The 21,948-nt window shown below is 34.2% G+C and overlaps 2 protein-coding genes across 5 annotated transcripts; one reads left to right on the plus strand and one right to left on the minus strand.

The window, feature by feature from the left end:
* Window positions 1-373: 373 nt before the first annotated feature.
* On the plus strand, window positions 374-6,665 carry LOC141678868 (uncharacterized protein At2g02148). 2 transcript variants are annotated; one of them, XM_074485288.1, is made up of 10 exons: window positions 374-502; window positions 1,323-1,527; window positions 2,251-2,374; window positions 2,472-2,825; window positions 3,239-3,401; window positions 3,997-4,123; window positions 4,215-4,280; window positions 4,396-4,644; window positions 4,859-4,994; window positions 6,213-6,665. In XM_074485288.1, exons 2-9 carry the CDS (start codon window positions 1,345-1,347, stop codon window positions 4,958-4,960), a joined length of 1,368 nt encoding a protein of 455 aa, XP_074341389.1. In that variant the 5' UTR covers window positions 374-502; window positions 1,323-1,344; the 3' UTR covers window positions 4,961-4,994; window positions 6,213-6,665. The 2 variants fall into 2 exon arrangements, with proteins under 2 accessions (XP_074341389.1, XP_074341395.1); XM_074485294.1 differs by having other exon boundaries at window positions 2,484-2,825.
* Window positions 6,666-8,742: 2,077 nt separating this feature from the next.
* LOC141678878 (plant UBX domain-containing protein 7-like) lies at window positions 8,743-18,252 on the minus strand. Of its 3 annotated transcripts, none has more exons than XM_074485315.1 (10): window positions 18,046-18,252; window positions 16,748-16,875; window positions 16,550-16,660; window positions 15,936-16,128; window positions 15,642-15,719; window positions 15,460-15,528; window positions 13,812-13,955; window positions 12,985-13,087; window positions 11,941-12,206; window positions 8,743-9,142 (listed from the first exon to the last, which is right to left on the minus strand). In XM_074485315.1, exons 1-10 carry the CDS (start codon window positions 18,142-18,144, stop codon window positions 8,978-8,980), a joined length of 1,356 nt encoding a protein of 451 aa, XP_074341416.1. In that variant the 5' UTR covers window positions 18,145-18,252; the 3' UTR covers window positions 8,743-8,977. The 3 variants fall into 3 exon arrangements, with proteins under 3 accessions (XP_074341416.1, XP_074341409.1, XP_074341403.1); XM_074485308.1 differs by having other exon boundaries at window positions 11,941-12,209; XM_074485302.1 differs by having other exon boundaries at window positions 11,941-12,215; window positions 18,046-18,250.
* Between the last annotated feature and the right edge of the window lie 3,696 nt (window positions 18,253-21,948).

Raw genomic sequence — 21,948 nt, forward strand, 5'->3', positions numbered from 1 at the left:
CAAGGTTTGTCCTCATTGCACGGCCATTGATGTTTTTCTTCGTTAGAAAGCGTCCCACAATACATAATTCAAATCTGTTGCAGTCCTCTTCCACCCCTTTATCAAAGACTAACTCTTCATTCTCCTCATTTTCAATATTCAAATCCTCCATCTGCATCTCTATGTCATCCATTGTTGCCATGAAGATCACAGCCTCTCACAATTCTAGGTTATAGAAGGAGAGAAAACATTCACACCTCTCACATAGAAGGAGAGAAAACAAATTGGAATCAATCTTTCATTTTTAACAAATTATTATCAAATTTTCAAAATCTCAATTGAATACAATCCTAAAATATGAATTAAATACATCCAGTATATTTAATATATTTACAAATTTTCATTTTCTAAATTAAAAAAAAAACATCCCATGAAATTTTGCTAATTAGCTTCTTTCACTTGTTTGTCGGCTTGGAGGACTGAAGCAGAGATCTTTACTAGGCCAGGACCCCCCAAACCTCAGGTAACACCCTAGCCTCGGACCCTTTTCCCCCCTTTTTGCCACCAACTCAATTAGGGTTTCAATTTCAAATTCTCACCTCTGAATTTATATTTTAAAGATTCAATCTTTAACATCAATTTAGTTTCTTTTCACTTTTAATCTTTTCTACATGTACTTAATTTGGTTTAATTGTCAATTTAGAAATTTAGTGTCTTTTCCCTTTTAATCTGCTCTACATGTAGAATTTAATAAATTCTTGATGAAGTTTGTAACTTTAATGATTCAATTTATATCTATGGGAAAGATTCAATTTTTAACATCAATTTAGTATCTTTTCAATTTTAATCTGCTCTACATTTGCTTAAAATGGTTTAATTGACAATAATTTAACAAATTGCTGATAAAGTTTGTAACTTTAAAGATTCAGTTAAGTTATATTGTAAAGATTCAATTTTTAACATCTATTTTGTGTCTTTTACCTTTTAATCTGCTCTACATGTACTTAACTTGGTTTAATTGACAAGAATTTAACAATTTGCTGATGAAGTTTGTAACTTGAAAGATTCAGTATATTTAACTAATGGAAAGATTCAAATTTTAATATAAAAGTGTGTCTTTACTTTTAATCTGCTCTACATGTACTTGAGTTGGTTTAATTGACAAGAATTTAACAATTTGATGATAAAGTTTGTAACTTTAAAGATTTAGTATATTTAACTAATGGAAAGATTCAAATTTTAACATCAAAAAAGTGTCTTTACTTTTAATCTGCTCTACGTGTGAAATTTGACTTAATAGACAAGCATTTATGAAATTGTTGATAAAGTTTGTATCTTTAAAGAAAATTGCAGGGCTTCAAGAAGATGCAAACTAGGGTTCCAGTTCCAAACTATAATCTGAGATCAACTAGTTCTTATATTGGAGGAAGCAAGTCTGCACGCGATCTTAAGACTGATGATAGTAGGCATCCTGGTGAAATTGATGGTTCTGAGCACGATGGTGTTACGGATGGTAACTTGGATAATGATGGAGAATCTGTTGCTGTTGTGAGTTCTATTTGGTTTTCCTTAATTATTATTAACTAAATTGTGAATTTAGATTAATGTACGTAGAGGTTAGTTTAAGTTGGCTATATTTTTGCAAGCATTGACTGACGGCGCATTGTTGAGTAGACCGTAGTGGATACACTCTGTAGGGTTCGAGTATGACTGGAACATGTGTCTGTGCATATAAGGGATAAGGAATTCATGAATACCCGGCTTGCCTTTAATACTAATTGGGAATTCAGATTAATTTATAAAGAGCTTAATTTAAATTTACCATATGTTTGCTAGCAAAATGAAATGTATCATTTGTAGTATTGACGAATGACGCATCATTGTATCCTAGTAGATACCCTTACGAGGGTTCGAGTTTGAGTGGAGACATGTGCGTGAAGGGTAAGGGCTCCGTCAAAATCCTGCTTGTCTGTAAATAAATAATGAAATGTATCTGCAATGTTGTAATATCCATTGAACTATTTGATTAACCTTCGGGCACTTCTGGACACTTGAGGATTTAACTATTTGGAAAATGTGAATTGGAAAAGGATCTTCTGGTGATTAAGTTGAGGATTATTTGTATTAGCTTGGTAATTTGAAAGAGTGTGCATTAATATTTAAGGGGAAGTAATATACTATTGGGTAACGTACCTGGAATCGGAATTGCGAGACCTTAAAGTGGTAATTTTACACATAAATTTGTTTTTTCCTAAACCTTATTCTTTTCAGGATTGCATACATGAATCATACAGTAATTCTCTGCCACTTCCCTGTGTTGGGGTGGATGAAGATCGTTCCAGTCTTGAAAATAATGGGCCTTCTTTAGATCCTTACGGCGTGTGTACCATTGAGGGTGAGTTCTGGTTTAGCAGTCGTGAGCTAGAACTGAGATTAGGAGCATGAAGTTGCTTATTTGTGTTTTTCTCCTATCTGTATTTCAATATAATTAGTATTTGTGTTAGATGTTACACCAATTGAAGAAGCTAGGTCAAGGTTTTTGGACATTTTGGTGGATCATTTTATAACTCCACATGTAACTGAAGCAAGAGATCTGGCGGCAGACTATATATCTCAGGCTGCAGAAGATAAAGAAAGCAAGAGGAAGTTGAAAGAGAGTCTGTTGGAAGGAGATGCACGTTTTGTATTGCCTATGATGTATGTGGCTAATATGTATGAAACATTGGTTAATGAAGTTAATATGAAACTTTCTTCAGTAAACGGCATGCGTGAAAAGTCCATTGGGGTCCCCCTCGAAGCAGCTGGTGGTCTGTACAGAAAGCTTGCCAAAAAGTTTCCTAGGAAAGGTGTGATTTATGTATATATATTTGGTCAATTATCAAGTTTTTACTTAAAGAAATTTTAAGATCATCCAAGTTTAGGATCCACTCTGTGGCATATAATCATTTCTTTGTGGGTTTGTTTACATAATACATTTTGTACCTATCTGAATTTAGAATCAATCAGTGATAGGATCCGTTTATTTTTGCTTTTCCCGGTTCTTGTTTTTCTTTCACTCCTTGGTTCATACATATTGAATTTGGGAACAGTATGTCCCTGTTGATTACTCGCCATTGCACTTGTTTTCCACTGATCAAGTCAATGTTTATAAGATCTATCTAAATATAATTGAAGTTTCATTTAGCATTTCCTATCTTCAAAAGTTTTTTGTAGTGTGACCAAGTCTTAGACTCTCACATCTTCTTATGCTTACAAGTAGGACCATGCATATTCAAGAGAAGGGAATTGGCAACTTCAATGGAGACAAGATCAAGATTTCCGGAGCTAGTAATACAAGATGAAAAGCGAGTCCGTTTTGTCGTTGTCAATGGTTTGGAAATCAACGAGAGGCCAGCTGATGTGAGTATTGATGATGCAGAGTGGTAAGCCTGGAGTGTGCCTTTTCAGTTGTTTTTGGTTATGATTATATACTTTCTATGTTGATTATCATGTATTCTATTTAAACACTCGAAACTCAAACTAAGGCGATTGTACACTTACCAAAAAAACGTAAAATATTCTCAGTGACATACTAACAGTGTTTTGTTTACTTAAAAACACTCCATAAACCGAAGCTATAGCTATATAAAATATGTACCTCAAGCCTCACTAAGATGCAGGAAATTTAATACTCTAAGAGCTCGGGTTTAGAAATAGAAGAATGTAACTGTGTAGCTTATGAATAAGTTGAGCCCAGCAAGGTCAACCATATTATCAGCTGGACCAAAAAGAATGTATTAGTCAAAGATGCCCATAAGCAGGTTCATAGGACAGGATGAGTTCTGATGTAATGTGAAGTTTAATCTATACTTGTTGTAATTTAGTTTCTTGTGGATGATTCAAATTGCCAAAGATGTCAGTTCACTTCATTTTGATAGCATGGGATTCAGAGGCACAAACAGTCCTTTAAAGAGATATTGAAGGGAATGGATTTCATGAACTTTGAAGCCTTGTAATGTGATATGCTGAATTGTATAGGTTTAAAAGATTGACCGGTCGGAGTGAAGTAGCTATCTCTTCTAGGGACTACAAATTTTATGCTCCGCGGCACAAATACAGGCGTGTTTCATCTTCAAGTTCTGTATCCAGTGTCCTTGGTTTGCCTGTAAGCTTGACAGATCTTTCAGAGTATTCGTTACATACTTCAGTTGACAACTTTATTCAAGCTGATTATAGCTCCTTGATATTCTGTTCAGTCCTTTTCCAATACAGATTCCGCTTCTCCAATGAATACTTCACAAGGTTATCACTCTATCACTGAGGTAAGCCTTACTATTTCTTGAACACCTTCCTAGAAAAAACACTTTTGCTACCTGGCCAAGGAATGTTTACACTATAGTATAGCTGATACTATTCTTCTTAATTATATTGCTACAGCCTCAACAACAGCAGATCTCATCAAACCAGCACATTCAAACTGTGTCACATTCGGGTCAGTTTCATCCCCTGCAACAAAGTCAATCTATCGATCAACGTCAACATGTAGGGCACTTCTCCCACAACCACCAGTGTGGACCCTCAAGCCATCTTTCTGGTGTTTCAAATGGGCAGCAACCCACATCTATTTCGCAACATATGGCTTGCATACAACCACTTGGTCATTCCGCAGGGCGTTTGCATGTACTGGTGAGCGTTTCTCGAAACTTTCTTTATTTTGAAGTTCTGTTGCATACATTTAGTTTACTTCTGTTTCCTATCATGTAGCTGTTTACATTTCTTGTTTGTATCATGTACTGTTAATGCCTATTTTCCATCTAATCATGAGGGTCTGCAACTGATTATTATTTAAATTTTTATACTTCGTGTTCTAATTGCTGCCTCTTCAAATTGTGACCTGCAGCCCTCTGGTCCTCCAAAGTATTGCGATGAATGTGGAGCTCCCTATTTGAGAGAAACATCTAAGTTTTGCTCAGAATGTGGTTTTAAGAGGCTAGGAATGTGAAGTCATCTGTCTGTTCTCCTTCTCTTTCCGAAAGGTACAAATTTGATTCTTTGTTATAGTAACTTTTTAGAATCGATATCTAGCAAAAGAAATCCAGAATATATTATTGTTATTTGTGTGTACTTTTTACATACATTACAATTAGTTAAGTAGGTTGTTTACTTGTAACTCATATACTGCATGAAATTAGGAAGCTACCTCCGGTCTTTAGATAAGAATTTGATGTTTCTATATATTAAAATTCCATTATAGAATGTTGCCTACATTACTTGGACATAGTCTGTTAACACCCTGTTATTTGTATAATGAAGTACCGATTAATTTTACTTTCTGAGGAAGAGAATTATTCATGTGGTTTTATCCAAATTTATCAACAGAAATGTAATGAAGTACAAGGGTAATATCCCTTCCCCACATAGAAGCATGTTGGACACTTTCTTATGTTGTTTAAGTTTGACTACCAAGTGCACCAACAAGGCTCTCTGGATTACGCCTGCTAGTTGCATCTGGGTCTGAATTGAAACTTATTTCAAATTCAGGAATAGGATACTCATGGATTTTGATATGGCCTTGGGGATTTGACCAAGGTTGTCACACTTAGAGGGCAGTGCCCACACTAAGTTTGGTTAATAGGAAATAATTTTCTAAGCTTTCTATCTTCTCAATGGTGGAAAGCGTGAATTGTCGCATTTTAATGGTGATGCTTGTTATAACAGATAAATTGCATTCATTTGGCGCAGGGAATATACTTTCTTTACCTAGAGACTAGTTTAATAGTTGGGGTTAAGGAATATCAGATTAACCTGATATAACCACAACCTTTATATCAGGTTAAACGGCCTCGTTTAGTCTTATACAGTATAAATCTATCAAAACAATGTGTTCATCAGGGTGTCTTAGCTTCTCCTTTCAGTTCTGTTCTATATTCATGTAAATTCATAATTTAAATTTCAAAAACATACCATGATTTAGATGAAAGAGATGTAAACACATGTAGACTATATACCGTAGAGTTTGGATGATTGTGGTCCCATATGAAGGAAGTTGTCGTTTATAGAACTGGCACATGCATTCCATTCCAGTGTCGTTTCACCTCATCTAAACATACTCCATGTATCAGGTTTATCTGATTTCCCTTTTTCTCTTAAAAGTTTCAACATATATGTAAACTATGATATTTTTGTGATTCCTCCTGTAAATATTACGGAATACCCTGTATAACTTGCATCTTCTTTCACTTAATCTGATGCAGATATTTCAAAGACATTCCATTATGGGCCACTACGTTAGGTTCTCCTAGATGCTCGTATACAAGGAACTAGAACGATGCTGGAAGTGCTTTTTGAGCAATATGTGTGCACTTTGTCTTGCTTCTTCCCTGTACAACTGTTGCTACCTCAATATACCAGCTTAAGCATTTTAATGAGAAGAGAAATTCTATGTATGCATTTCTTAAACTAGTTATGTTTAGTTAGGGTTATTTGGATGTAATTGGTGGTTGGGAGGCATGGGGCTCCGGCATTGTCTTCAAGAAGCCCCAGTTGAGCGCTATGGAGTAGAACACACAGAAGTAACTTTTAAGACCCTATTAGGGAAGAATTATTTGATCATTTTATCTGTAGAAAAATGTAATCATAAAGTTTTAGAACGTATCACAGTAATGTTGAGAATTTTCAAAAAGTGTATTGAGTCGGCGATTACACAATATTATCTATGGTATAATATAGGTGCTTTCATGCTCTCTTTAAGTATTGCTGGTTCTTGCCGTTCTTTGGTGTGGTTTGTTCATTGTTGTTCCTTATTTTATCATCTTCAAAAGGATAGGGGAGAATAAAGTAAAACAGCCTCAAGTCTCGATAGATAAATGAAGTGTCATAAGGTGATTCTATTAGAACTAGTAATCTGAACCCAAATCATAATTACCAAAGAACTAGGGGTTAGGGGTTTGCGAAGGTCCAGTGTACCTCTCTGATTTGTTTAATTAGTTGAGGGATTCGCAACGGGCAAACTGGTCGGACGAGAAGGGCTTAACTAATCAAATAAGGTCGGAGAAGAAGGGCTTAAGTAATTGAGCGAATATTTTCACGGCATGGATAAGTCCCATGTGAAGAAAACCAAAACCATGGGCCGGCCCGCAAGGGTTGGTTCAGTTGGTTAAATAAGGAATAACTATCATTTTTTTTCACAGATTCGAATCCCACGGTTTATCTTGGTTCACCTGGTTTGCATGCTATTACGGGAGCCCGTAGGGTTTACCCAGTGCGCACCCAAATGGTAGCGGCTGCGGGTTAACTACGATAAAAAAAACACCATGAGCCAAAATATTGTCTCGATTACTTTTACGTAATTTTATGTATCATTGTATATAGGGTTGTAAACGAACTGAGTCGAGTCGAGTCGAGTTTTGTACTTAACGAGCCAAGCTTAACTTTTTTTCTTAACGAACCGAGCTGAGCCGAGCTTTTATTATCACACAAAAATTGTGTTCGAGCTCGAGATTGTTAACGAACCGAGCCAAACTCGAGCTTTTATCGGACAAAAACGAGTCAAACCGAACTCGAGCCCCTAATGAACAGCTCGTGAACAGTAACATTTAATTTAAAAAAAATGATTGAAACACGCTTCGATCAACTTATTATCAGTTAGTTTCAGACAACTGAAACTCAAATTTTAATCTATTAATCTCAGATAATTCAAATTGCTTAGCAAAAAAAAAATAATTCAAATTATTTGTGTATTAAATAGTTGAGAGTAATTTCAAACTTAAAATATTAGAAACATTTTTAAAAATCTGGATATATTTATGTTTTTTTCGAGTCCTTAACGAGTCGAACTCGAGCCGAACGAGTTCAAGGCGAACTCGAGTCGCACATGCTAAAACTCAACTCGAGCTCGTTAAGCTTATCGCACATATTTTCGAGCTCGAGTACTTAAGAACCGAGCCCTTAACGAGCCGAACACGAGTTTGCTAACGAACAGTCGGTTCAGTTACAGTTCTAATTGTATATCACCTTGTACCTGAAATACACATATCAGTGCATAAACAAGTCGAGGGTATTTTGTGAAAACAGTCTTTCCATTCTTTTGAATAAGGGTAAGGCTGTCTTTTCATTATTTTGAACAAGGGTAAGACTGCGTATAATATATTCTTCCCACTGCTTTATGCGATATACACCGGGCATAATTGATTGATTGAAGGTCTGTGGGATATGATTATGAACATAAACCACCCACTGTCCTCGTTATATAAATTTGCAGTACTTTGTTTATATAACTGGTGTTTTGAGGTGATAAATGATCAGAGGACCAAGTTAAATATTGACCCTTTCTTTTAAATTTGCAGTAATTTGGTTGAATCTAATATATTTGTGAGCAAGTGCTCACAATTGGCATGGATTTAAATATGTTAAACTTGGCTCCACTTTGAATTTAGGTCAAATATATCAAGAATATGAGGGGAAAGTACAGGTCAAGAGTAATCACAAAAGCTATCAAAAGCTTATGTAAGCATGTCAGCATAGTTCCCAATCTCATCAAAGCCAAGATCATTATAGGCCACAGGCAAGCTAATAGTTCTGGCCCGCAGGTTAACTACAGTTTTTAGGGGATGGCCTGTGAACTTAATTGTGGATATGATGGTTAGCTGATCAGAAAACTATCTCATCAGAGTTCAAACTCGCACAGAAAAACCACAAGTCTGTAATGCTTTTTCCCCCTCTTGAAATAGAGAAAAATAAACAAAACTTCTAAATCTTGTCGATGAGCCAACTAAAACACCAAAATTAGCTGTAAAACTGATCATGTACCCTATCAATTTAAAAAAAAAACAGTTGCAAACCTTCAACAGGGATGCATACAATATATACATGGAAGGTTTAGTTTGTGTCTTCTCATCCATAACACACCCATCCTATAGAACTCAATTTACGAAACGAGACTTAAATAGAACACAAAAGTATTGGCAGTTTAAACTAACATTGCCTAGAAAAAACCAATATTTTTAGGCATAAACATGCTTCACTCCCAAGTGACCGAAATCATTGAGTTAGCTAAACCAGATTCACCGAACGTCAAGTTGCTTTCATATTCCAAGAATCTTGAAGCACCCGGGATTGCTTGATTCAAGCGGAACTGTCGAGCATCAGCTTCATCAAGTTGGGAATTGCAAAATGACCACAACAGCTGAAAATTTTAAAAAAAAATTAGTAAAATTGGAAAGCCGAAAAAAACATCTATAGTAACCGCAAGTAAAAGAGTAATGACAAGTTGTGATAATAATGTGTTTGCCTAGCCACGACATAAAGAAATATCCATAAAGGCTTTTCGAGCCATTTCATATGAGGGAACGATCAGTCACCATGATTAGGCCCGACAATTTGGTACATGACACAAACACCAAATAAAGTAATAATGTCTATAAAAATGCATGGACTTTTTTATATAAATTCCAATTTATACACTTTGTCATCATAAGCGGGACTTGACTTATTTATTTTCATATTAACTTCATATACGTATCGCTTTTTGATGGCATTTCATATTTAGAAAGTGGCTGCCACTTCTTCTTAATGTTTCGAAGGGGTGCAGAAAGTGTAGAATATACTAAAAATGGTCTACACAAATAAAATACTTGCTGGTCTCTTTTCAATATAATGTTTAATCTAACATAAAAATTCTGTAAACAACACACATTTACGAAACGAGAAACATATGAATATTAAATTTGCTGGCCAATGACAAAAGGGAGGAAGAAAGGTAATTAAGTATAAGCCTAGACTAGTTGGCATTTTAAAAGTCCCAGTTGAGCCTACACATAACAATTACATCGAAAAATTACTATTTTATTATCAGTATCACTCCAATTAATAAGTACTACCAAACCTTTCCAGCTACTACCATGCATAGGGAGGGTAGCTCATTCGAGTAACTTGTAGTACTAAAAAATTATCTGCCATTTTGTAAATGTAAATCTCTAAGTCTTGTCCGACCCTTAAATATAGAGTTTGGGTTTTGAAAATCTTATACAGAACACGAAAGTAAATGAACACAAAAATACATAGATACATGGATACATGTAGTGTAGTGATTCGGGTTTTCAGTTCAAGTACACAAACATGACACAGAAGTACTGTGCACGAAATAAACAAATAAATAAATGTATTTACCCAACACCTCTTGGTGCAGCGGTATCTCCCACGCTCCCTTTACGAGCTGTCGAGGGTTCGAACCTTGTCGGAGACAAGGTGGGTGTGTGGATGTGTTTAACTAGCAAAAAATTAAATTAAATTGAATGTAGTTACATACAATGTTTAATTTAAAATTTTTATACATAATTGTCATCATAAGCGGAACTAAGTCAATTGTCTAGTTTCATAATAACTATCGTTTTCTGTGTCATTTCGTATTTAGACAGTGGTTGCCTCTTATAGAGGGTTCAGACTTCAAACAGGGTTCAAAAAGCGTAGAATGTTTTAAAAAATGGCGCGTGCGAGCAAAATATTTGCCACTTAAAAAATGAAAATTTTAATTTAACGAAAACTTTTGCACACAACACAAATTACGACACTGAGAAACAAATGAATTTCAAATTTGTGATCCCAACACAAAAGAGGGGGAGGAGATAGGCGAGTAGGTATGAACCTAGACCACGTTACTGTTACTATTTCAACATCACTACAATTAAGGCCTAGTAAAAATCATTCCAGCTACTATTATGTATAGGCAGGGCGGATATATCCAACTCATTCCAGTATATACTTATTCTAATTTTAAAGCAATATCTCCCTTTTTTTCAAATGTGAATCTCCAAGTCCAGCCCGACTCAAATTTAGTTTTGAGTTTCGAAAGTGCATCATCACAAAAAAATATAAAGACTTGATAAATTTAATGTTCTGAAAATGGCGTGGGAGTAAAATCGTTGCCACTTTTTTAAAATAATGTTTAAGCGAAAAAAGGTATGCAATTACATCAGAGCAATATAACATGTCTCTAAAAATTATTTTCTTTTATGTGTTTTGTTTAAGTCGAGGGATTTACACTCTAATAGCACCATTGCAATCACATATATTTTGCAACTATTTGAAAATTATAATAATAACTATGTTGAATGTTAATTGGAAAACCACACTGTGAGACTCGATTATATAAAATTACATTTCTCTCGCTAACATAAGTACGTTATCCCGACTCTTCTGTTTAGGTAGCCGTACCCGTTTCGGACACTTGGACACTCGGACACGACACTTATTCTGTGTCGAATCCTTTGACCGAAACATGGACACTTTGACCAATTTATTAAGCAAATATTAGTCACACTTAATATTTAAAATAAATATGTAAGAAAAATGAAAGAAGCGAGAATGAGATAAAAGTAGGGAAGATGCCAAACTCGTAAAGTTCTTTAGAAAATTAACTTTAATCTAAGTTCTATTTTTACTTTATTCTTAGATGTCTAACTTAAAATACTTACTTATTAGTAAAATAGGCCGTGTCCCCAATTTTTACACTTCTAAATTCTGACACTCGGATACGTTTCGTGTCCGACACTCCGTACCCGATTCGGAGTAACATAGAACATAACAATTTATGTCGAAGATTTATACTTATAGGGAAAAAAATAAGTCGGGCTGATTAGAAATTAAATATTTACTTTATGTAAGTAAATTATGTAATTTTAAAATCTGATATGCTTCTAGATTTGTCATGCTATTTCCTTTTCAATCTCCAAGGTTTTCCCACCAACTACAAATCAAGGTTAGACCTGACCATCGTGTTGTGTACTTTCGTCTTGGCAAGGACAGCCCCCCCCCCCAAATACACACACTATATGAAATCAATTTTGTGTACTTTCCATGTATACGAATGTCTTCATATCAACACAAAAAGAACCCTAAATATTTCAATTACTTTCCGTGCATGAGAACAAAACATTGCGACATAAAGAAACTATTGGAAACGAGGGTTGGGAGAAAAATCTCTACCTGTATTGGGTCAGTGCGTAGAAAGTTCCTCTGCAGCCTTCGTCCATCAGGAAGTCGCACTCCAACCTTGCAAAGGAGGTTCTTATCAGCTTTCTTATCAGCTTTTGGCTCCTCAGGCAGGGGTGGAAATGTTGGCTTCTTCAATTTGTATTTTTCTTCCTCAGCATCAGTTATATCCATATCTCGTGAGACTCCACTAGTATCTTTAATGCCTTCCATTGAAGCTGCTAATGCTAATAGCATTTCCTCATCCTCATTAGTTTCACCTGCTGCAACTGAAAACATCAAATATAAGTTGTACTAAAAGATACTCAACGTGCTCCTTCGCAACTCTAGAACAAGCAGGAGATCCACATTATAAATTTACTTCCAATCATAAAATTTCTAAGAACAAAATTAAAGATACATTGGATGAATATTACACAAGACAATATTTTGCAGGTAAATACATCTACCAATGAGGTAAACGTCCCGCATTCATACAACCTTAACAATTCGTTGATGTAGACTGTGGAATATTATGGAATGATTTAAATATTATGATGGCAAGTTTAGTGTTTTCATCTAGTCATGTGTTGCCAACTTGCCATGTAGAACATAGAAGAAAAAACAAGATAAGATCCATGGTCAATTGGTCCTTGGTAAAACCCGAAAAGTCCTTTGCGAAGAAAATTCAAAATTTTCAATGCCTTTAGATTTCTAAAACATTCTTACTTATTTAATTTCAGTTTACCATCTCTTTTATCATATACTACTTCATGGGTTGCAGCACAACAGTCGAGGTGATAATGTTCTAGGCAAAACTTAGTTTGTAGGCCTCAAAAAAGTTCTAGAATCTGAAAGTGGTTTGGCTGCACTGATATTGTACAAATTCACACATTTATTTGTGGTAACATAATAAGGTCCAACCTGATTGTTTTCATTTTAGCAGGCATAACATAATAATCACGAAAGGAAAGTGTAGGGAGACCATATTAAAATTCATGAAAGGTGAGCTGATCACATTATTAGATGATGACATAAAAAGACAAGGACTGCCCATACCTTGCACTTTCTGAGGGGTAACCTGAGTAGTTTCTCTAGGTCTTTTATGAGACAAACTGATATGATGATCCTTAGGGCTACCATCCAAGAATGGTATAAGATCCTACAAGAACACATAATGATTTATTATGTAAAAGCATTTCAAAGTTACAATGCTTATACTTGCACAGATTCCACACTGTTAACTAACAGTTAACTAACACTCTAATTCAGTGAGTAAAATAAAGTAGCAAAACACCAACAAGAGACACATTCTAGGACCTTTGAGGTCCCTTTAATTCAAAAACATATAATAGTCACTTGGATAGTGTATTCAACTCATGCTGCACACTCTGACCCAAAAAAAGAAATCATGCTGCACACTCACCTGTAAATCTACAAAAAACGATACGTGTACTTTAAAATAAAATGTCAAGGAAGTATACTTCATAAAGAAACAAAATGAAAGACATAACAAAGATTTGCAAAAGAAAACATTAATTCAAACCAAATGCATCAGGTCTGTGAAGATAATATTGGTCCGAAGAAGAATATACTTCGATAAAATCTCAACAACATTATTTACGTCAAGTTTCTTATTCAGACGTTTAATATCCTTCACTTGATACTTTTAATACCCCTTTCTTTTGTGTGCCAGTTGAACTCACATACATTTATATGTGTCTTTCAAGAGAACCTAAACCAGGAAATATATATGCGTCTTTCAAGAGAACCTAAACCAGGGGACTATTGGGCCAAAGGTCTTTTGAGTACACTTTCAAAATCCATGCACGTATATAAAATTGTCTACACCACAAGTACACCTACATAATTTGTAAAGTATGTACCTCCAGCAATGTCTCTGGTTGAACCATTCCCCGCCATGATCGCATTTTCTGTCCCGTAATGGGGTCAATAACAAGAACTATAGGACTTGAATCCAACTTGTAGTAAGTACAGACCTTACTGCCCTCCTCGGTGTCATCATATACCTGAATATCACATATACAGATGATAAATTTAGACAGAAACAAGAAATCACAAAATCGAGTAAACAAAAGGAGTGATTCACTCTACTGTAGACAATCATACACGCTATTTAAGAGAACAGTGACATCCTTAAAATAACACTAATTGTTTATTTGAACAAAACATGGAATTCTATATGTGGACAAAAGACATGGGAAGGAGGGATATATATATATATAGATAAACTTTTAAATCCTTGTTTTATCATTAAATAATTATATTTAATAAAGATGTTTTAGATTTTAAAAGAAGTGTAATAACTAAAAATAATATTTGGTGTACTAATAGTGTTTGTTTGCTCCTCTTCCTTCATTAAAATTCTGATATACCAGATTAAATCAACAATATAATGTTCATTTCATTGATTTTCATGTAAGATTTTGAATCTTCAGATCTAATGCATGCTGTTCATTACTCGGTCAGTATAGTCAATGGTTTATGGTAGAATGATGAAATCATATGACCTAGTTGGGAAATTCTATATATATATTGTCATGAAAATTAGTGCGGTCACCTCTTAGGTTTGCAATTTAAAGCACTACTGCCACTATAATTACCAAAGAAATGTACTACTTTCTAAATATATTAACAAAATTAACAGTCAATTTGTCCTATAAACTAAATGTGGACAATATTTTGATTTCTCTTGATTTGTTAATCTATCATAAAGCACTTTCAATTAAATCTATGTGAATGATAATGAAATGGAAGATTGCTACAATTCTAGTACATGATATGATAGACATTAGATCGGGAGATTAAATGCGGATTGTTAAACTCCTATAATTGGTTCTTAATAGTCTTTAGTTACTTTAATTGAGTATGAGTGTGGCATTCTGGGGGATAAACGTAGGCACTATAATTCACGTCGGAGAGGTCTTCATAAATATTAGAAGGTCTCTCATAGTTAATTTTTAGTAATTTTTTGCTTAAATTTTTTTCCTTGTTAGATAGATTTAACTGGTGATTTCACTCCCAAAAAGTATCCTCCACACTTCTAGATTGTAGGTGATAAATACTTGAAACTGATTTAATCAAATAATCAATCATTACCCCCTTACCAGCCTATGATGTGTCTGCGACACGACTTGTTTCAGTTGCATAATGTTGGGAAAAACCAAGCGTAAAAAGAAAAAATGACGTACTAACTAATTAAAATATTACACTAATAAAATACAATAAAAATGTGTAATTACATAAACATGAGCATATGGCTAGAGTTGGCTATATTTTAAATACTGCACAAATACAATGACCAAACAAGAAGTACCAAATATTAACAATTCAACCAAGAAGACATACTTGTAAACATCCGGACAGGCCTTTAATTTAACAATATTTTCATAACAAAATAACAATCTATATTTAGGAATGCCTAATGAAAAAATGCAATACACTAATGTACTAGAAATATAATGGAACCATTATAACAAAAGAAGACAGTGCTACAAAAAGAACAAAACAAACCTGCCAGAAGATGAAATTAGAAATGATGGTTTGTGCAACAGCCTCATTTGCCCAGGTGTCCCTGTTAAGCTATACAAACATTCAAAAGACCGCAAGTGAATTTCCCAAAGAAAAAAAGAGAGGGTTCCATAAATATGAGAAAGAGAGAATTATAGAAACTACAAAATATCAGCCGACAATACCATATGGGAGCTGAATTCCCTTGTGGACTGTAAATTAACCAGAAGCCATCTGTTTTGAGATTTAGCTGCATCTTTTGCCTACATAGGAGGGGAAAAACATCCATGAGTTAGATAAACAGGATGGCAGGGATCCATTCATAAAACTAGCCACTCATGTATTAGAATTAGTAAGTTCGGATTTTAATATTTGTCAACCCTTATCAAGGTTTTAGTTAGAAAGCCTAATATAAACTTAGAGCCCACACTGACAGGAGCCTTGTACAATAGATAATAATTTTCATGTGGCTTGTTTACCTTCTCAAAGGGCCCTTGGAGCATTATTGCAAAAGGTGGACGATATAATGAGGCAAGATTATCTCGAGAATTATCAACTGCAGATGCAGAAGATTGGTCTGCTTCCCAGATCCCAGGATGCTTTAGTTCCTGGTCAAAATTTCGGAATGGTACAACCGAACGAGCTCCATGAGAAGTATTGCCCATTCTAGGTCTGAGTAACCACAGAGAAAAAGAGGGAAGGTGTTAAATATTTACTTATCTCCTGCCCTGAATATTACAATAAGAAGTCCATATACCAGCATATACAAAGGTCATCATGAAACTCATCAAGGGCTCAAATATATTTGCAACTGCTTGCAAGAAGAGAGAACACAGGCAAGAACGAATGAAAAAATTAATAATTTGAAAGTAACATGTTTCTAACTTCCATTAAACAATACACATGAGAACTGACACCGCCACAGACCAACTTTCTTTTATTAGCTAAAAGGGAAGAAACAATATCAAATATTGAGAGACACCAAATAAGGCAAAGAAGTAAAAAATGATATCACTAAAAAGAAGTAGAAAACACGAAAAAGACATAATCATCTTGAAAAGGTAAACAAAAACTCTAAGCTCAGATCAAATACCCATAAAGCATTGGCCCATCATAGAGAACATCCCTCTTAACTGGTAGAGGAGCTCGTACTTCAGACTCATCAGGCAATGCATGTTCTTGACTTAAGTCCTTTCCTGGTCCACTAATAAACAAATGTAGTGATCAGAGAGATTAATGTGGAGATAACAGCTACACATTGATAAATTCCTCCCAAACACACTTCACTTACCTTAGACTTTCTTCATTTTGGGTACTTTCAGTCACTAAAGGAGGAAATTCTGAAGATGCTGCAACAATTCCACTATCATTTCCAACATAAAAGAGCTGAAGAGCATCCTCAAGCTTCCAACCAGTGGCCTGTGTACATAATACATACCATCAGCTTTAACTATGATGAGACTTTTTACATGTTACAGGAACTAGACAAATTTCAATAGGACTGACAATTATAGGCGACCATTGTTATCCAACACGCAATGCGCAAGGTAGGACAAAGGAATTCTATAGCATAAGCGCAATGCGCAAACACAAAGCGTGCAATTCATCGAAGCAATATACACAGATCTTAAACACATGGATTCATTATAACATTAATAAGCTACAGCAACAATATATTTTAAAAAAATGTCCTGATTATTATTATTCATTTCACTTTCAGAACTTGCACATTGTAATCCTCATCCATAATATTGGTTTTGAACTATTTATGGTAACTTTTGAAGTGCATTACTAGCATTTAATAGCTATTCAGAGGCAACAAAAATCACAAATAATCAGTAATATCTGATATGCGGCAACATAACAATAAGTAATCACCGTGAACATGAAATAAAAAGTAAGTGGGATTTTGTCCATGAGATGACTTGGTTATTAAATACACTGTGAAACCAGAAGAAACAGGACTGTTGTCAGGCGTTTATTTGACCCCCCTTAAACAAACGTACATAAAAATCACTTAACATACATACACTGATAGTCTGATACACACACAATCTAATTTCCCACAAACCCGAAACAACAAAACAACCAAAAACAACTCATACAAAAAAGGTTTTCAAGTCTCACACAGAAAAATCCAATTTCTAATCTAAACACCCAAATTTCAAGAAACACAAATCCCAAATCAATAAATCCAAGAGAATAAGTTTAAAACGCATTCTCCTCTACTAAACCGAAAAAAGCCCCCTTTTTTATTACTTCAATGAACTGACAGTAAATCTACAATGTACATAGCAACTATATCACTCAACATACACACACAATCAAATTTCCCGCAAACCCGAAACACCAAAACAACAAAAAACAACTCATACAAAAAGGGTTTTCAATTATCACACACAAAAATCCAATCTTTAATCTTTACACCCAAATTTCAAGAACCACAAATCCGAAACCAAAAAATCAAAAGTGCTTTCAACTAGTACAATAAAAATCACATCTTTAACTAAAATCAAGAAATCAATCAACAACCCATCAAGAAATGTGCAACCGAAAAGACAAAATCATCGAATTGAACAAGATTTATACCTGTAAGAATTGTCTAGCAGTGTCTACAGTCTGACCAGCAGCGATTTCGAGAAAGGAAGATATAAGCATCTGGTGCTCAGTTGAAATCTCGTTCTCCATGGTTGTTTTTGTGAAATGAATCGTTTGTTATTACACAACACTGAGAAACCCCAATTGTGTGTGTATATGTTGAGACAATACACAAGTGTGTTTTTAGTTTGTTTATGTTGAGAATATCTCGTAGGATTGTTTTCATTTAAGTGAGATTTTTAGCCAATTTAATATGTATTCTAGTTATTTAATATCTCGCACGCTTACAGATTTTATAAATCAGAACTATTAGATTGAAATATCGATTTATGATTTATTAAGTAATTTTTAAAAAATTGAGTGACTTATCAGAAATTGATACAAATATTTTTTTACTAATTTATTGGTAATTTTTGAAAAATTGACCGATTTCTATAATCATGCGTAAAAGAGTTATGTCTCGTTTATCAAAATTATAAATATTACATTATAATAATTAAAAATACTAAAAATATAAGAAATATCATAATAATTTTAATTATAATGGAAAAAATAAAGGGAATTAATGTTAGTTATTATGAAATAATGGGACTTATAATTTATTTGTGACCATTTTTGCATCTTTTCCCGTTATTTGTATTATTGCTATGAGACTTATGTGCAGTGGCCCAAAATGGTTGCCCATTTGGTTTAGTTGTGGGTAGAAGCTTGGGCTTTTGCTTTTCAAATAGCCCATCTATGGAGTTGTTTCTTAGTCCATATCAATCGGCTATGTTTCCTTTGCAAAATTAAAATATACGCTAAAATAAAACACTCAAATTTACGAGCACAAAGATTTGACATAAGGAAAATTAATACAGTATAACGTTAGGAGAGAGATGTGTCATACTTACATTTCAAAATTCACTATAATATTTCTTAAAACAAACATGTCTTTAATATATCTATTATATAATAGTTTCTGTTGCGTGATTTGTCCCGTATCGTCCACAGTAGTCTTTCATTTTAGGTCTTTACCACTCCTTTTCAGTTAAATTACAAAATTACCGGCACTTGCATGTAGAGATGCACAAAAGGCCCACCGGGCCGGGTTTTGACCGGGCCTTAAAAAATCCGGGCTTTGACCGGGCCGGACTTTTCGGGCTTTGACTTTGACCGGGCCGGGCCGGGCTTTCCGAAAATGTCAGAGCCCGTTTGGGCCCTCGAGGCGGGCCTAATCGGACTTTTTTTCGGGCCGGATTGGATCGGGCCGGGCTTTTTTCTAATTTAAAACGGATTGAGTTTTATTAGAGATTCCGAAGATACATATGTTAGCAACTAGATCATCGTAAAAATGTATTAGTTTACATGGAATATTTTATGAAAACATTACTTCGTTGAAAACATTTAAGTTCGGCAAAAAATAAACATTTTTATTGAATAATATGTTTTATCATTGTTATCCAAATATATATAGTGTACTTATTATATCTTCTTTCATTATTTATGCAACAAAGTATATAAATAATATTATTAATCACAAATATGTAAATATATATGTATTTAAAGTATTATTTATATTTATAATAAATGTGAATCTATAAATATATAAGAAAATATATTAGAATAATCAGATTTTAACCGAGTTTTTTCGGGTTTTTAATCGGGCCGGGCCGAAGCCCGGGCTTTTAACCGGGCCGGGCCGGGCTTTGCATAAAAATATAGGGCCCGTCCGGGCCCGAAGCCCGGGCCGGGCTTGAATGGGCTTTGACCGGATCGGGCTGGGCCAGATTTTCGGACCCAGGCTTTTTGTGCATCTCTACTTGCATGTCAACTACTCAGTTTCTTCGTCAGTTGCACGTGCATTTTGTCATAAAAATAGATTAAAATATATCCCCTCTTCTACAAAATATCCATTTTTTCCTACAAAATATGGAGGCTTCTCTTGCACGCCCCCTTTCTTTGCTCCTAATTCAAATTTTATAAATTGTACACTTTAGCATCAAATAAAACGCCAACTAATTTTTTGTGGAATACATCTAAATTAGCACATCTATTTTGTTCTATCATTGCAAGGTTCCAAACTTATTACGGAAACCGTGAATGGTATATTGGCGGATCTTTTATTGTCAGATCTTTTATAAACTCAGTAGTTTAGCCTTTTTTTGTCAGGTAATTTATTATTTTCTGTTCGCTAAATTTTTAAGTGATATAGGATGAGGATAATCCCGGTGTCTATTCAACCGGGAAGATTTGATCAATGGTTATTGTGCTTATAAAAAGGCGAAGAAGGTGAGAAAAATCAATTACTACCCAGACAAAGAAATCTGGGAAGATATTGTGAGTCTCAAACATCAAATGAAAGTGGACAAACATGTAATTTTGTGTAAGCATGTTCGTGATTCTATTTTATAGTTAATTTTCAAAATTTGGCTGAGATTTTGAATTACATTCAAATTTATCTTTACATTTAGTTTTTGTAAGCATGTTCGTGATGCAATTTTTTTTGCCAAAATAGAGACTTAAATTGCATAAGTAAGCCATTTTTGCAATGGCTAATAAACATATGACATCATAGAGTGTGATCGAATAAGATCGATTTATATATACGGACCAAAAAGTGAAATAGGATTGGTATTACTTCTCGAACTTATACAATTCTTTATTTTTATATACAAATGCAAGTATGTATAGGAGAATAAAATTTATTTTTCATATTTATAAACTTAACATTTTTTTTTTACTTTTATAGGTAATAAAAAGCCGAAAAAGTTTAAAAATTTTCTACAAAACATAAATGTTCTTTACTTTTGAAATATGTTGAAAATATTTTAAAGTAATTTTAGACTATTTTAATTTTTTGAATTAGTTCCCCATAATAAAGTATAAAATCTAATCACTTTAAAATTATAGTGAATATACAAGAGTACCCTTACTTTTATAACAATGATCAATGCTAGTTGATAACTCGTTTTCTCGATCTAGTCCCTTCCCGTCTCACTCTTTACTCGCAATGTGGTGTAATGCTAGTTGGGAGTCTACAAAATAATATTGAAGGGTGATTTGATCCCCACAAGAGTGTGAGAATAAGAAAAGATTTGAAAGGAGATAATTAAGAAATGAGAGAGATCCAAAAGTGCACTTATATTACTCGTCAATCATCAGGACGAAATAGGTTCAAAAGGGTGTGTTGTCCTAGTCTGAACCATAATTTGGTCCTCAGTATATTTATAAGGAGATCTTTGAGAGTTATCTTTAATTCTAAATCTCGATTGATTTTGAAACCCTGACCGTGACTTATACATAGTATGGAGTATAACAATTCAAAGTAGGTGTTTAATATGGCAAAATTTATTTTTACGAACGATCATCGTTTGCTTAAGTATACGTATGCATTCATATAGAAAAAGGTTTATGTTAAAAGTAAATCTCAAAGTAAATAATACCAATCTCAATTAAAATAAGGACTAATATCTCAAATATTTATAACAAAAATAAACAGATATGGGCTAACATATTTAAGGTTAGGGCTAATCATTCTATATACATGTTACTCTATGTTTTAATAATATAATTTTCAAGGAGATCATGATGATTTGTGGTTCTTATCGAGTGTTTACTTATGGTACTTTCAGATCTAAAAGGGCTTGTTGGTGTAGTCGGGTTCAGTGGCACGCCTTGACCACAAAACAATGTCAAACCCGAGATTCTTCTAGCGTCAATGAACACTCTCTTTATAGATCTAGTCCTTCCTTGCCTCGCTACTTTCTCAGAATGTGCTGTAGCTGCTAATTGTATAAAATAAGAATAAGAAAATAGTTGACAGGAGATAATAAAATATGAGAGAGATCTAAAAATATATAGGGAGTGGCCAAGGATTAAGATTTGGGGGATGATACTTTTAATCATGGGCGT

The sequence above is a fragment of the Apium graveolens genome, chromosome 1, assembly GCF_009905375.1.
Source record: "Apium graveolens cultivar Ventura chromosome 1, ASM990537v1, whole genome shotgun sequence".
Classification (NCBI taxonomy): Eukaryota; Viridiplantae; Streptophyta; class Magnoliopsida; order Apiales; family Apiaceae; genus Apium; species Apium graveolens.

Coding starts and splice junctions, on each gene's coding strand:
- LOC141678868 (XM_074485288.1), top strand. CDS start 1,345: ATGCAAACTAGGGTTCCAGTTCCAAACTATAATCTGAGATCAACTAGT. Junction 2,826..3,238: donor CAAAAAGTTTCCTAGGAAAG/GTGTGATTTATG, acceptor GCTTACAAGTAG/GACCATGCATATTCAAGAGA. Junction 4,645..4,858: donor CAGGGCGTTTGCATGTACTG/GTGAGCGTTTCT, acceptor TGTGACCTGCAG/CCCTCTGGTCCTCCAAAGTA.
- LOC141678878 (XM_074485302.1), bottom strand. CDS start 18,144: ATGGAGAACGAGATTTCAACTGAGCACCAGATGCTTATATCTTCCTTT. Junction 16,661..16,747: donor CAAAATGAAGAAAGTCTAAG/GTAAGTGAAGTG, acceptor TTTGTTTATTAG/TGGACCAGGAAAGGACTTAA. Junction 16,129..16,549: donor GATGGGCCAATGCTTTATGG/GTATTTGATCTG, acceptor GTGGTTACTCAG/ACCTAGAATGGGCAATACTT.